The sequence below is a fragment of the Vicugna pacos genome, chromosome 3 (assembly GCF_048564905.1).
Source record: "Vicugna pacos chromosome 3, VicPac4, whole genome shotgun sequence".
Taxonomy (NCBI): Eukaryota; Metazoa; Chordata; class Mammalia; order Artiodactyla; family Camelidae; genus Vicugna; species Vicugna pacos.
The window spans coordinates 66523785-66539887 of record NC_132989.1 but is presented as its reverse complement, the minus strand read 5'-3'; the positions used below and the strand labels follow the sequence as shown (position 1 = coordinate 66539887).

At 34.9% G+C, this 16103-nt stretch overlaps 1 protein-coding gene across 2 annotated transcripts in view; it reads right to left on the bottom strand.

Annotated features, from left to right (window-relative positions):
* SSBP2 (single stranded DNA binding protein 2) overlaps positions 1-16103 on the bottom strand; it is a 249894-nt gene that overhangs the window by 64616 nt on the left and 169175 nt on the right. Inside the window, exon 5 of one of the 2 annotated variants that reach the window (XM_006197620.4) lies at positions 12126-12215. The exons of the other annotated variant lie outside the window; for it this stretch is intronic. Coding sequence (XP_006197682.1) covers positions 12126-12215 — 90 coding nt within the window. The remainder of the gene's footprint in view (positions 1-12125; positions 12216-16103) is intronic. 2 annotated transcript variants of the gene reach the window in all.

The following is a 16103-nucleotide window of genomic DNA, read 5'->3' as shown; positions in this document are numbered from 1 at the left end:
ACATGTTTTCTTTCCATTAAGAAGAGGCTCAGCATTTGGGTGTGAGTATTAAACATTCTCCTTTAAAAAAAAAAAAAACTGAAGTATAGTCAGTTACAATGTGTCAGTTTCTGGTGTACAGCATAATGTCCCAGTCATGCATATACATACATATATTTGTTTTCACATACCTTTTCATTAAAGGTTATTACAAGATATTGAGTATAGTTCCCTGTGCTATACAGAAGAAATGTTTTACCTGTTTTTATATATAGTTGTTAACATTTGCAAATCTCAGACTCCCAAATGTATCCCTTCCTACCCTCTTTCCCCTGGTAACCATGAGACTGTTTACTGTGTCTGCGAATCTGCTTCTGTTTTGTAGATGAGTTCATTAGTGTCCCCTTTTTTTCTTTTCTAGATTCCACATATGAGTGATATCTGTTATTTTTCTTTCTCTTTCTGGCTTACTTCACTTAGAACATTCTTCTTTCTTAACATTATATTGTCTTTAGTACATAGCTATCTCTAGTCTAAAAATTTGTAAGAAATTTGGTAAAAAGTGATTTGCTTCCATCAACATTTAGGCAAAAACACAAGGTACAAAGTGATACATAGCCAGGAAAAATATGGGTTTCTTCAGTAATTATATTAATTATATAAAGATCAAATATCTAGCTTACTTGGTTCTGTGAAAATATGGCTTTAGACAGATTTAATCTTCTGATATTTTTCATGTACTAAGTAGACACAGGTAATAATATACAGTTCTGTGATATAAAAATTATTCTACAAAGTTTCAAGGGAGAAATTCCCCAAATATTTTTTTAAAATGATAAATATGGAAGGTTATAATGACTTATTTACAGTCCTGAAAAGGTAATAAAAATACGTTCACTATGAGATTTTACCCAAAGCATAAACATTCTTTTAAAAACTAACATTTTTTTAGTTAGTTCAGTTCTCTTTATATGATTTTCCAATATAGATTTCTGTTCTTTATTTTGCTATTGAAAAATTCACTTAGAAGTAAATCTTTTTTTCTTGATTATGTTAAGTGACGTCATATGCTATCAATAATAAATAATATTGAGAATATTATTTTGAAAAAAGTATGAGTTTGTGGCTTATACATTTCATTTCAGCCATCGTTCATAGAGTAAAACTGTTCACATGTTTTTACTTTTATAATTCTATGAGATGCTTCATGAGTTTTCTGTAGAAGAGTAATGAAGCATAAATTATACATCAAATGAATTTCGTCAAAGTTACTTTACAATTCATATATCTTAATTTGTTCAGTTTCTTTTCTGTTTTTCATGAAAATCTCCATCAGACATTACTGACACCCCAGTGGATAAGACACTCTTGATTAACATATTTTAATTCCAACTAGTATTAAACTAATTTAGCTCACAAAATGACATACTTGTGCTAGCATATTCTGCTGCTAAGCATAAATAGGTAGTTTATCTTCCATACATCTTAGATATTCTATCATCAACAACACTTAATTAAAATAACGCATATAAAATAACTGTGAAGTATGAACAGATCCAGTTTCCTAGATGTTATTTTGGCAAGCCTAATCCAATTCAGCACAGAGTTATAAGCAGGCTATTCTTTTGATAGGGATTTAGTCTAAGCATCAAAACTGCTCACTTACATTATGAGCCTTTTCAAGAACATGAGACTGTTTCTCAAGTCTTCGTTACCATGTATCAGCTACAGGTCTGTGGCTGTGGACTTGTGGATTGTGAACGAGGACTATGCTGCCTTCTGGTCTAATAAAACTGCAGAAGTTTGAATAAAATTCTATTAAAAAAACTTTAATAATTTGTTTTAGGTCAATTTATATTCATAAATAGACACTTTTGTGTGTGTGTGTGTCTGAGACAAGCAGCTGGAGTCCTACATAAGCTGAATCTGGCTCCTTGCTGCCTCCCACCGCTGACTGAAGTCACAAGGACAGATCAACCCACATTCCTAGAGCATTAAAAAGTAACACTATGGGTATGAAAATAAATCTGTGAGATTTATAATTCAGGATAGTGTCAGGATGACTAAATCAAAAGAGAAGCAAAAACAGTAATTTTTTAAAAAACTACTCCTAATTTTTCATTGAAGAATGGTAAAAGCAGTCCCCTCTTCCCCCTTTCCCTATTTTCTATTCAAACTTCCATGTAAATTTCTTCCAGATGAGAGAGTGGGAGACAAGCACTTTAATTTACCTAAATGTACCACAGGCAAAAAAAAAAAGGCTGCTTTGTCCTTACCCTTCTGATATCCTGATATGCTAAGGAGGGTTCTACTGATTAAGCTGTAGTCTTTTCAGATTCACAGGCAGCGGTAACACTGGTTAAAGAAACTTGCCTATGGGCTTGGTCTCTGATACAGGTGACAGATTATATATATTTTTACTTTCTTAAGAAATAAAATGACATGCTTCACTTTCACTTGGTTCACTTACCTGCAAACATGAAGTCTATTTAAAATTACTCAACTCATGTCTGAACTAGAAAGAATAATCTTTTCTACTGAACAGAGAATAGTCTGTTTTGAAAATAGAGCTTACTAATTTGACTAATGCTAAAAAGTATAAAAATAAGCAAGATGAGAGAATTCAAATTGCACAAAGTGAAGTTGTTTCTCTCCATCTCCAATTTAAAATATGCATTTTTGAATCACGTGTCTTAGATACAGAATAAATGTACAGAATAAAACTGGTAAGACAAATTTGAGTGGAAAAATTATTACTGATATCAAAGGTATTTGTAATGTCAGATCATTTACAGAGTATAAAAATGACAGAAAATAGGCAGTAGTCACATTTGCAGGCATTCTAAGTAAGTAATTCTATTTTACTCTTTCTTGATAAGCAACCTACTGTGTATAAAGAATATCTGATTACTCTATTTTCTGGTAGTATATCTTACAGTCAAGATTATACCTGACTGCTGGGTATAATGGATGGTACCTGGCAAAAGCCTACACTCTGTTTCCAGTTACCAGCAGAGCTGTTTTCTCTGTCCCTTGGCAGGGATGAACAGTTTATACTAGCCAACACTTCCTTCCCAGCAGCATTTCTTTGATCTCCCCCACTTCTCCCTCCAGCTACTGCCTCATCTCTCACTTTCCCTTTAGAACAAAACTCTTTGAAAGAGTTGGACATACTCGTTGCTTCCAATTTCTCTTCCCAGTTTATCCTGAATCCACTTTTATGAGGCTGTCACCTCCATCACTCCACTGAAACTGATCTTGTCAAGGTCACCAATTACCACCTTCTGAAATCCAATGGTCAGTTGTCAGTCCTCAAATAATTTGAACTATGAGCAGCATCTGACACAGCTGATCATTCCTGGCTTCCTTGAAACATTTTCTTCCTTTGCTTCCAGGGTACCACACTGCCTGCTTTTCTTCCTGACTCCTGTGCTGCTCCTTCCCATTCTTCTTGTTGGTTCCTCCTCATATTCTTGACTTTTCAACATCACAGCCCTGGGATCTGCAGAGCTTCTTGTCTCTCTCTCTCTACTCATTCTCTTGGTGATGTCATCAGGCTCACAGCTTTAAATATTATCCATATGCTAATAACTCCCAAATAACTCTAGCCTAAGCCCCAACCATGAAATTCCAGCTCTGATACCTTGCTCCTTACTTGACATCTGCTGAATATCTAATAGGCATCTTAATCTTAACAAGCTCAAAATTAAACTTCTGATATTCACCTCAGATAGCCTCTTTTAAGTTTTACCTACATTCACAGATAAATGTCAGCTCCATTCTTCCAGCTCAAAAGGCCCAAAGCCTTGCAGTCACCCTTGATTTGTCTTTTTCTCTCATAACACATATCCAAACCATCACCAAAATCCATTGGTTCTAACTTCAAAATATATCTAGAAACCAGCCACTTCTCACCAGTTACCAGCTTTGTCCAGGCCATGATAATCTCTTGTCAAAATTTTGCAATGACATCCAAAATGATCTCCCTGTTTCCACACTCTCCTCCAATAGACTATAATCTCGACACAGCCAGAACAACCCTGTTAAAAAAGTCCTATGGGGACAAGGATTTCTACTTAGCTTGTTTACTGTGGTAACTCTAGCATGAGTGGTCAGGGACAGGGCAATAAATATCTGTTGCTGAATGTCATCAGCAATCATAACCAGTGGTTCTCAGATACTAGCTTGTAAATTAACAAACAACAAAAACACAAAAGATTTCCAGCCCCATGGTCCCAACCCCACAAATTCTGATGTACTAGGAGTGGAGTGACTCCCAGGACTCTCTTGTCAGGTAGTACACAGAAAACACTTGGAGAAACATTAGTCTTAGTCCTTACCCTTTGGATTTCTTGGAGGCTATCTAGTGGTGACCGATTCATAAGGAAAAGGAGTAGGCAAATTACGGCTTCTGGGCTACATGTGGCCCATCACTTATTTTTGTAAATAAGAAGAACTGTGCCATTTGTCTACATAGTGTCTATGGCTGATTTATACTACAATAAGTGTTTAGTGGGACTTCAAAGCCTTCGAATTCTGAAATATTTACTATCTGGCTTTTTACAGAAAGAGTTCATTGACCTCTGATGTAAGATAAATTATTCCAGAACACTATCTAGTGATAAGCTATTTTTTTTTAAAAGTTGAAGGTATCCTAATGTATACTTAAGACAAATCTATTCTACCCATATAGGGAATTTACAATATATTTAATATTTGATTTATATTTAATAATCCATTCCTTATCTAATTCCCCAAAGAATGGTGATCATTTTTGTTTCTGTAACCAACATTTAAATAAAAAACTAAAATTGTATTATAAATTGCCTCTGGATATTTGCAATTTTTTGTTTCCCAAGGACCTATAATAAAAATGGAAGCATTCTGGGAAGAATTTTCAATAACAAGATATTGGTTTAGGCTGCCCAAGTTAATTTTTTCGTAAATACTCATTTTGATAAACAAACAGAAAAAGTAAGGTTTCTAATGGGAAATAATTTCATTCCATTCTAAGTGCAAAACCCAAGTAAAGACTCTGAACCCTTAACATTCTCTTCTTTGCTCTCTCTGTCCATCTAGTCACTGCTGTAGGGGCTTTAGTTATTAGAAACTACAATTTAAAAAAAAAGCCTACTTAGTTACTCAAGCTGAGAAGTTTTAATTTGTTCTAATAGTTGAGGCCAGAAAAACTATTACCACAACTGCAGGAAAGCATTATCAAAGCTGGCAGCTGTCAGGCACCTTTAATTTTTTAGGCTGCTTTTATCTTTTTACTAGAGAAAGACTCGTTCTGTTCTTGATATTTAGAATCTGTTCCTTAAAAATTCAAAATACATTTTTAAGAAAATTAAACTTAATTTTTTTTTCTTGAATTGTGATTCATAAGCCACCTTCCCCACCTCTACTCTCCAAATCTGGGTGTTTTAATTGTAAGAAATACTATTTTTAAAGTGTGAATTTTTAAAAAATACATATTGATAATGTTAGATGTTATAGTTCAGTAAGTCAGTTCTACTTGAGATATTCAATATTCTACTTATTCAAACTAAGAAATGATACTTACTGATCTTTTGGTTTATAATCTAAGATCAAAAATGGTATCTACAACTCCTGGGGAGAGAGGAAAGGAGTCTGTCCTGGTTTACAGTATTTCCTAAGACTAAGTCCTGAGACAGCCATGATCAGGAGGGAGAGGGGGAAAGGCAAACCACTGGTAGAAAAGATAACATAAAGATTAACGACAGAAGGGAACTGAGAAGGCATGCAGACTCACTGTATGTATAAATCGTAGGGTAAAACAGGCGCTACTGACAATAAAATGGTTATATTCTGAAAGTCTGAATAGGAAGAGCAGAGCTGATGAAGATGCTCAGCTATGAAGTATCTTCAATAGGCAGGACTTAAGTCCAGAAATAAGTTAAATAAATATCTACCTCCAGAAACATTTAACCAGGGCTTAGAACAATATTCCTTGTTTTTCCTGTTCAGTTTCAAGTGTTAGATTAAATAATCATTTTCCTTATTTTTCATTCTTCGTTTAGACTATCAAGAACATGTATTACCCCGAGTTTTGTTTTTGTCTTTGGTGCTTTATGAATGTCATTTGTATTGAACTTTTTCTAGTCAGTAACAACATCATGGAGAAAAGGGGAGATTTCTTTGTATTTTTTTGTTCTTCTTACTGCGTTATTACTATGTCAAAGCATTAGGTCAGCCTGCTGGAGTGCAGTCTTGCTAAAAATAGAACCTCTGAAAAACACACCCGAACAGGAGACATCTACAAACCACCACTAGATGGCGAGGGCGCTTTACCATTGCTAACATTCCGCCTGTAAACAGAATTGACTTACAAACCCACTACAACATATTTTCTACCATATCAGATTTCGATCAAGTCAGATTTTAAAACATGGATAGCCAACTTACTCTGAAACTAAATTACTTGGTATACCTTATCTTCAACAAGTATTTATAATCTTACTCATGTCAAAGCCTGAAATTTACAACCTGACATCAATATATTATTAGTTTTCAACAGTTCTCAGTAAACTAAAGATCCAGTGACTAAGAATACAGCAAATGTATCAAAACAAAAATCAAAACAAAATATAATACAGAGTAAAAATGAACAAAAGGCTACACAGAATCAAAATTGGGTATTTACAGGTATGTCCTACATTAGTTATACACTCAAAGATATCTACATTAGCACCTATTAAAGGCTTACACTGTATTTTTATGTAAAAGTTACTGATGTATTTAGTTAAAGTGATAAAAACAAGATAGTTTTCTTCTTATAAGTTTTCTTTGGTAAAGAACAGAAAGGAGGAAAAAAGTTTTCATTGCCTTCAATTTTTTTTTTGGTTGAGATGAATGCCCATTGTTGTGATGTAGTATAAGTTACAATAAGTCCACAAGAGAAGCTTTCTTGTTACTTACTTGAATCTATAAAATAAAACTTCTCAAGGTAATAGTTAAGTCTAATTTTTTAAAAACATAAATGAATAAGAACTTTGTTTTATGCACTTTAGTAAACTATTTTGACTATTATATGTAAGTGTGAAGAAAATCTAATTGGTTCAAGGAATACTGCTGCCTAGTCAATAAAACTGCAGGAATCAAACTTTCTCTGACTGTTGGTAAGAATGCTGTGAGAATGAATATATAGCAGATTGATGTTTTTCACACATAATTCACATTTCTTCGCATACAATGAAACTTTGAGGAAGACGCTGGACAGGGACAGGAGAGTCAGAGTATAGACTGAGTTCTGAGGGCTCTGTGTACCCACACCACCCCCACAATACTGTATTCTCTTCTATTAAAACTGCCAAACTCTAGTTAGATCAATGGTCACTTCTACTCTTTCCTCTGACCCCAGCAGCAAGACTTCTCCGTTTGAGAAAGCTGCTCTAATGTCATTCATCAGTTCCACAGTTGGTCATTTTAAGAATTTACAGGGCTTGACATACAAATAACACATTTGATAAAAGACTCCAAGTAAATAAGTGTGTCTTTAAATGGCTTTATTTACTAAATTGACACCTCCTTTCGCATGTCCAACTGTTCTTAATTTTACTTAATTGGTCTCCTACTCAACAACAGAGGCACTCTCGTTTCAGTAACAGTGTCCAAGTTTCAGTTTGAACAATGTTGGTATCTACCACAAATAGACACTAATCTAAAGACTGTTATCCAGGATTGACTTATTAAATGTATGGGGGGTTAATTATAACTATTTATTTTAGAGTTTCAGTTAGTTGCCATTATTCAAATGCAGTTGTTATGAATTCACAAATTTAGAGTTTGTAATAATTCCACTTGGTAATGGATTGAAATCTATACTTAGAATGAAAAAGACGGGGCTTGTTCTGCAATGGAAACAGGAATAAAAGGAGTATGCATGTCTACTAAAAGGAGAGTGTTTCCAATGTACTTTCTATGGTATGATCACAAATAAGAGCTCAAAACTGTTGAAGTTGGTGAAGTTTTAGGTGCTAATTACAAATTCTCCTTTTTTTACTTTGATTTATTAAATTCTAATAGGCTAAATCCTTTCTTGCTCGTCCCATTCTAGCTGTTCCCAAGTAAGCTTTGCATTTCCTCACTAAGAATGGGTATTCAAAACTATTTTCATACTGTGGATAATTCTTGGACCTCAGTATCTCTACAGATTTGGATTAGAAACTAGTGTTTGGACTTGGATTATGGTGGTTTTGCTGCTATTTCTACTCACAGAAGGCAGCTACTCTTCATTAACAACAGGCATTGGGGCCAGAATCATGCTGAAAGACGGCCCAATCACCACAGGAAACCAAAGCAGATACTTAGGAAACACCTGGGTACTCTGATCCCACCATTATAGGTACCAAAGATAATACCATCCTATTTCTTTTTTCAGTTTGATAGCTTGAGCTTTTCAATGTTTCAGAGAGGCATTTCTAGGGAAACCGGCCATACTTACACCTACTGAATAAGGGAAAAGGCTATTTAAAGCATGAGCTGAATGGTCTCCCTGGATAACGAGGAATGACATGTCTAAGCTCAAACATACCTAAAACTTTTTCTGTCTCCTATCTTTCCTAACCCAGATAAAGACATTAAAATTTTCCAGGGGCCCAAAGTAGGAACTTCAGAATCATCCTTGATCCCTCCAATTCTTTTTGTTCTACCCCTAATCTGGTTAATGAACTAAGGCCTATCAAACATAACTATGCTTTGCTTCTTCCCTTCCAGTCCTGTCGCCACTGCCCTTGAATAAATCCACAAAGTCTCTCAAGCTACTGAAATACCAACCGACAGCCTGTGCCGCTCTCATTAATGGGTTCTGATGCCTTTGTCTTTCTTTTAAGCATTAGTGTGTTTGGAGTTCAGATGTACAACCCCTTTACTCTCTCACAATATACTTTCTCCATGGACAATTAGTCTATCCCTGCGGATTCAGCTCCTTAATATGGTGATGATTCTGTGATTTTCATCTCTAGCCTACATGACAGTCTTAGGCTTCAAACCCGTAAGTTCATTAGCCTAAGGGGTATCTCTAAATGGAGGTCCCACAGGAATCTTCTCATTGGTTCCATCTCCAACCTATTCCTCATTTTGTGGTCCCTATCTCTGAAAATGAAACCTCCACCTGCCAGGTCAGAGCTAGAAGCCAGGAAATTAGTCCTGAGTTCTTTCACTCATACCTCCCACATTTAATTGCCTCTCAAACCCGTTCATCTCTCCATACACACTGCCACTACTTTAGTTCAGGCCATCATCAAATCTCACCTGGATTACTGCATCAGCCTCCTAAATAAAGTCTCCCTACCTTCAAACCCGTCCCTTCGCAATCCTGGCTACACACTATAACTGGGGTGATTTTTTTCTGAAAATGCAAGTATGAACATGCCTCTCTCCTGCTTAAAATCCTTCAATAGCTTATTACTGTCCTAAGATCAAGTTCAAATTCTTAACCTACAAGGATCTACAAGGTTCCTCTGGAACTGCATCAGAAGCCATTCTCCCTTTAGCTAATTAAGCTCTTTTTTTAAAAAAAATTTGGTCTCTCCTTTCTCCTCTGGGCCTTTGTAAATTTTTTCCCCTCTTCCTGGAATATTCTTTCCATCTCTCCCTGCCTCCTTTGCCAAACTCAAATAGGTGCCAATTTAGATTTTATTTACTGTTCTGCCAATATTGGTTTGACAATGACCCTTCCAAGGTTGGGTGTGTAGGCCTTCTGATTTTCTCTAAAAACACAGATTACTCTTTTAATATAGCCATTTTCTTCCTTTATTCTAATTGCCTGTTCTCTCATTCACCACAATGTAAGTTTTTTGAGGGCAGGGATTGTGTATACAACTTTATGATAGGTGCCTAACAAAGACTAAATCTGCTCTGTAGTTTGAATTCAGGACGCTGCCCTTCTTAAAGATCTCTGACAGCTCCTACAAGCCTAATGAATAGAGACCCAAGTTGTTAACATGGCATCTAAGGCCCTTTTCAGTTTGCTAGAGCGTATCTTCCAACTTCACTTTCAGGAATTCCTGCCTGCCCTCCCTCTGCTGTCTGTAAGTATTACTCCAGACACTTCTGCACGGGCCTTCTGATGCTTCCATGCTTTGGCATGTACTGTTCTCACTTTCTGGACTATCACTCCTCTGCTTGTTTTCTTGGAGAACTTTTCCCAAGCCACTCTTAGTTCCAACTCAGGCAGACTTTAATAGCTCTCTCTTTGAGGTCAGCACGGAACTTTACACCTCTGTTATAATACCTTGCTGTATTACAGCTATTTATTTTTAATCATACCTCACTGGCTAGATACTAAGCTTGAGGATGGAACATAATCTACACACTGCTAAAGTGCCTGGCACCTAGTAGTGCTCAAATATTTATCTAACTGGAATGAGTAGAGCAAAAGTTAATTCTGTTTCAACTCCTCTAACCAAGACTCAGGCAGAAGGCAGGTAAAGGGAGAGTGGGTTCATTCTACAAAATGTATGGGTTTATACATCTTTGCTTAATCCTAGGAGGAATTTGGCTTCCTTCCCAACCCACCCCCTCTTTTTAAAAGTGCCACTTAGAGAGCTTCTGCTAACTCTTAAAAGCAGATAAACTCTTCTGATTTACTCCCTAATGCTGATCTATCCGTGGCAGGAAATCAGAGCATGAATAAAAATCATAAAATTAGCTACAAATACTTTATGAATAATGATCAACTATGAACTTTAAAAGGTAAATTCAAGGCAGAAGTTCAGAAATCTTGCTTTGAATCTCAGTCCTGTAACTTTCCGACTTTGTGCAAACTGCTTATCAAGCCCTATTTTTTTCCATCTGTGCAATGGGAATGACAATAATTCATACTTCACATCTAGGTTATTATGAGGACTAAGAGTTTATACATGTAAAACATTTAGAACAAAGCATGGCATAGAGTAAGCAGTTATTGAGTGTTAGCTACTATTATTATTATTGTGATTAAATAGTGATTGCTTAATTAATAATCAAGAGTTAGAGTATGTTCCTAGATTGTAAGAAAGGACCCTCAAGGCGGAATGTGAGCTCTAAAAGACTCTGAAATATTCTAGACTACTTGAATATTAATATGGAATAGCCAGACAATTAAGCAAGGACTAACATTTCAGAGGTAAAGGACTTAACATTTCAGAGTTGGTACTAGGTTCTAATTATGACCTTTTTATTCAATTGCTATACCGTGGAAAATTACTCATAATTTTTTTTTCCATTTTCACATGTATAAATACATTGATCTACCCTGTAATGCTGATACTCATTAACTGACAAATTATTATCAAGGACTTTGAAAATACAAAACACTAAAATGACAAATTAGTTTATAAATACCTAATGTAATTCATTAAAAATACAGCATATTACTTTAATTCCTGTAATGCCTTCCAACTATAGTTCTTAACTCCTAAATTCTTTCTCAAAAGGTGTTATAAAATTAATTATGTAGTTAAAAAATCTAAAATCTATGTTGGTTTGGGTTAGAAAACTGTCAGATTTAAATGTAGATGCCATAAAATTAAAAAGTGATGTATTAAAATTCTAAAATCATTATCAGCTTTTATTAAAATAAATGGGCTTGTTGCAAATTTAAAATACTAACATATGTATTTTAGAATCTGATTTTTAAATGTTACATAATGATATTGATAAAAATTCCAGTTTAAAAGCCACAAAGATGATTCTCAAAATACTTTGTTACAGGCTATAATTTTGATAAATGAATAGGTTATGATTTAGCCATATTTTTAAAGTACAGCCAAATCTTGATTATCTTTAGTCTGTGGAGATACGGATAGTTTAGATAGTTAAAATCCATATGTCATTTCAGAACCTTATCCTTAGCCTCTTCTCCCACCAAACTTTTAGCACAGTTAATTTAATGGTCTAATTTGCATTTCAACTTTTTTCCTTACTTGGACAATGAAATGGCAAAATAAATATATGAATAAAAAATTGACAACAAACACGACATTGGAAGGATAGGCTAGTCTGTAAACTAGACAACAGGTCTCTGAATAACCAAGAGTTGGCTGCACAGCATTAGAATAGCCTCATTCTCCTTCATATCTTTAAATAAAACGGAACAGGAGTTCCTACGCCTTAACATTCCTAGTCAGAGTTTCTCTGAGTACCTGAAAGAACCCTGGTGGCACAGGACCTACTGGCATGCCATCTCCTGGGGGAATGTTTCCTAGCACTGGACTGGGAGCTGCTGCAGCACTCTGCAAAGAATAAAGGAGAAACAAACCTATATCATTACAGAGAAGGCACAAAACCAAAGACTAATGATAAAAGACGGTAGGAAGGGAAGCTTTTCATTCTTGGCAACAAATACTGGTAATTTTCCCCACTCCAGAGGTCAACTGAGATACAGCAGTTAGTTTAGTATATGACTAAGTTATCTGGTTTAAGCAGAACTCTTTAAACTTTTTAAAGTCACAGAACTTTAACAAGATGGTATATCTATGGAATGACATATAAAAGGCAAATAATAATATAATAAAATGATAAAAGTTTAAGTAAATGCTCTATTTTATGGCACAGGTGTCTGAAACAGCAACATCAACAACAAATAGGTAAATATGAAAGGAGTAAGTTTGAAAATGGTGGTTGTAGGAGTTGGAAAAAAGAACCTTTTTTTTTTAGATTATGCTTTTCTGTGTCATAAATAAGTATACCTAATGTTCTGTTTATAGGTGGTAACACTCAAATTATGTACTTTCCGATATACTATAATTGGTACCCAAAATATAACTGATAGCAAAAATAGGGTAGTGAGGTTGAAAAAGTAATTAGGAGACTGAATAAAGGAAAAGAATTAGATTTGGAGAGATTAGTCTCATATAAACAGATTATGAAAAACTCAGATTAAAAAATTCAAAGACTACTTCACTTGCAGATTATTTCATGGAATCCTACGGTGTCATGAAATAGGAATATGAAAAACTTTGGGTTAGACTCTTTGTAATCAAATCAAGGCTTTAGATTTAATTCTTACGTAGAGCAGTAATACATACAACTGTTCTACAACCATGGCTTTCATCCCTCAATCTTGTTAGACACATTACAAATACTAAGAATAGTCAAGAAGGGACCAGAAATATGCTGAAGACAGATCAGTGTGAATCCAATAGTGCTGCCATGAAAAGAACTCAAAAACAAACCCCAGATCTAGCGTATCTGTTGTATTGTCTTAAACTATATTTCAGTTTATTCATTCATGTATTAATATTTCATTAGAAGATGTAATATCTCTATATTTGTAGCATACATTTCCTGGTATATAAATTGATAAAAATACTAAAATATGTTTATTCTATAGTGCTAGAAGTTATTAATGAAGGCCAATGATTTTAGTATTTCCTGAGGAAATGTAGATTTAAATATGGTTATCTAAAATGTTAGTTACTTATGAATGCCAAAATTCTAAACTTCTGATTAAGCATGTAAGTCTAAAAGGAGAAATAATATTTCTTAGACAGTAAGATGAACCATCAATCTATTTCTCTACTTTAAGCAAAAACATGCAGTTTTATTCAGTGTACATTAATTGAATACCTACCATCTGTCAGATATTGTTTTATTTCACATTATATATCAACACTCAATGTTTTCAAAAATGAAGGGCAAAACTGCATTTTTTCATATTAACTAAACTTGCTTAAAATTTTAATACACAATGTTAGAGAAAAACTTACCACCAAACATTTGTCCTCTTTTAGTTTAAATATACATGATTACAGTCAGATCTAAGAAGATTCGATCTACATCCTTTGACAATTACTATAATGGGGAAGTTGCTCTTCATACTAAAAGCTAGACATACGATGTCACTGTTTTTGTAATATAAAAGACGTAATAAAGAGACGAGTTTGCAAACCAAGCTCACCTATGCTTTTATATAAATATATACCATAATGTTGAGCAGGTTTACAAAAACAAAACAGAATTCAGTGAATTGCTGCAACTTCTTAGTGTGGTTCAAAGATGCTATTTCTCCCTCAGTTGTAGTTGCTCAGCAAGTGTATAAAAGAGGCTTTTGCTTATTACTTACAGGGGAAAAATGTTCCTTTGCATCTAAACTAAAATTCAACAAGTAAAGATGTTGAGTCATCCCTGGCTCCTTTATTTTTTCTCTTTTTGGGGGGACTACATTGTTTAAAGGTATATAATATGCTAGTTTTTTTTCCTTCAAAGTTCTTCATTGTATATGTTTCCTAAGGGCTTTTTTAAGCTGTTATTTAAGAGTGAAACAAAAATAAATGATACAGCTGAAGATTTAAGCTTAAGAAGATTTAAGATTAAGTTAAATCTTTGAAATACCTTCTGAAATTTCAGTTTATGACTTCAAAATTATTTAATAAACTCAATCAAAATATATCTTTCCAAGGACTCTTATAAGCTCTCCAATACGGCAACTAATACAGTAGGAAAAAAAAAAAGCTTGCCCTTTTGAAGTTAACATCCTAGCTGGGGAGGGGGGTAGGGGAAACAATGGTAAGTGTTAATGGAGAGAAAAAAACAAACAAACAGGAATAGAGAGTTCCCAGTAAAGGAGGTAGAAATTATAATTTTAAATAGAATAGTCAGGAATGAATGAATGAACCGAACTAATAGGCCAGGTTATGGTGACTAACTGATTTAAATATGCCTCTTACTCTGTTGTTGAGATTGCCTTCCTACATTTTAAAGGTGTCCCACATTTTTATAGTTTGCACCTATTCCCTCATAGTGGCCCAAGAATTTTGTACAGGTTTTTCTTAATAATTACGTAACAATAGAGATGTCCTGAATTAAAAAAAATTTTTTTTTAAATGGAGGTACTGGGAATTGAACCGAGGACCTTGTGCATACTCAGCATGCACTCGACCACTGTGCTCTACCCACCTTGAGGTGTCTTGAAAATAGAGTTTTGTCACTAGTTGATTTCTAGTATAGAGCCTGATAATTTAGTTTTAGGTGTGACAGCAATTTTTGGCCTTGGCCTAAGGACACAAAGTGAAGTGAACAGAAAACTAGTAATTATCCAGTTTGTTTACCCAGTACAGTGCCCTAGTCCAGAGCATTTCAGCCCATACTTCACTTTGTGGACCACATTTTTGAGCTAAATTGTCCATCTATTCTTCCAGGGTCTATTGTTAAGGGATAATTCCCCCCTTTATTCTATTGTGAGGACTTAGTTTAGAGTACCATTTGGGACAGCATGTTGATCAGTAGCAAATACTAGTCTGATGATAAGTTTTACAGAAGTACACTCTGTGGTACCCGAAGCGTTTATAAAAGAGTGTATTTCTCAAACTGCCTAACTTGCTCATTTATAATGTATATGTAATATAAATAATACATGCTTTGAAACTGTAAGTTAAGTAAGAATCCAGTTTGGGGGATTAGAGCTTTATGTAGAAGGGAGAAGTACCACATTTCTTGCGTTTCTTTGGTGGAATTTCTACGACTTGTTTCGAGTTTACTTCCAACTCATGAGACTACTTTATCTCATGACTTGAGGATGCACAGAAAGTTGTCAGCTCTAGCTCATAAAGTATGTATTATTCTGGGGGGGAGGTTGTGACTGAATTACAAAAGGAGAGAAAACGATTTAATTATATGAAGAACTACTACAGAGCTTGGGGTCACTAGTTTCAGGAGATCCCTTGCTGAAGTCTTCATACAGGCTCATTGCTTTCTGGCCCAAACTCACTGCCGTCAGTCAGAACACGTTTTCCGTTCATGTCTCCCACGCGTTTGATGCCTTTTCCATCTTAACTAAATGCTTATCACACACTGTGGTCTTGACTTTTGCAGCTTGAGATGTGAAAACTAGCACAGATTTCTTTTCCCTTCCTCACAATTTCATGGATAGAAGATTTGCTCTTACCATAGAAGATAGCAGCCTCAGCTTATGATTTTTTTTTTCTTTAAGTTGAGAACTTCCACCTTTTACTGAAAGTAAACCTTTTACAGCTTCTCTGGCATATCTGAATCACCTGCATCACTACTTTTGTGTGCATCATTATTAAGTAAAATAAGGGTGATTTGAATACAAGCACTGTGATACCATGACAGTGGATCTGATAACCCAGGAGATGCTAAGTGACTAACGGGTGGAAAGT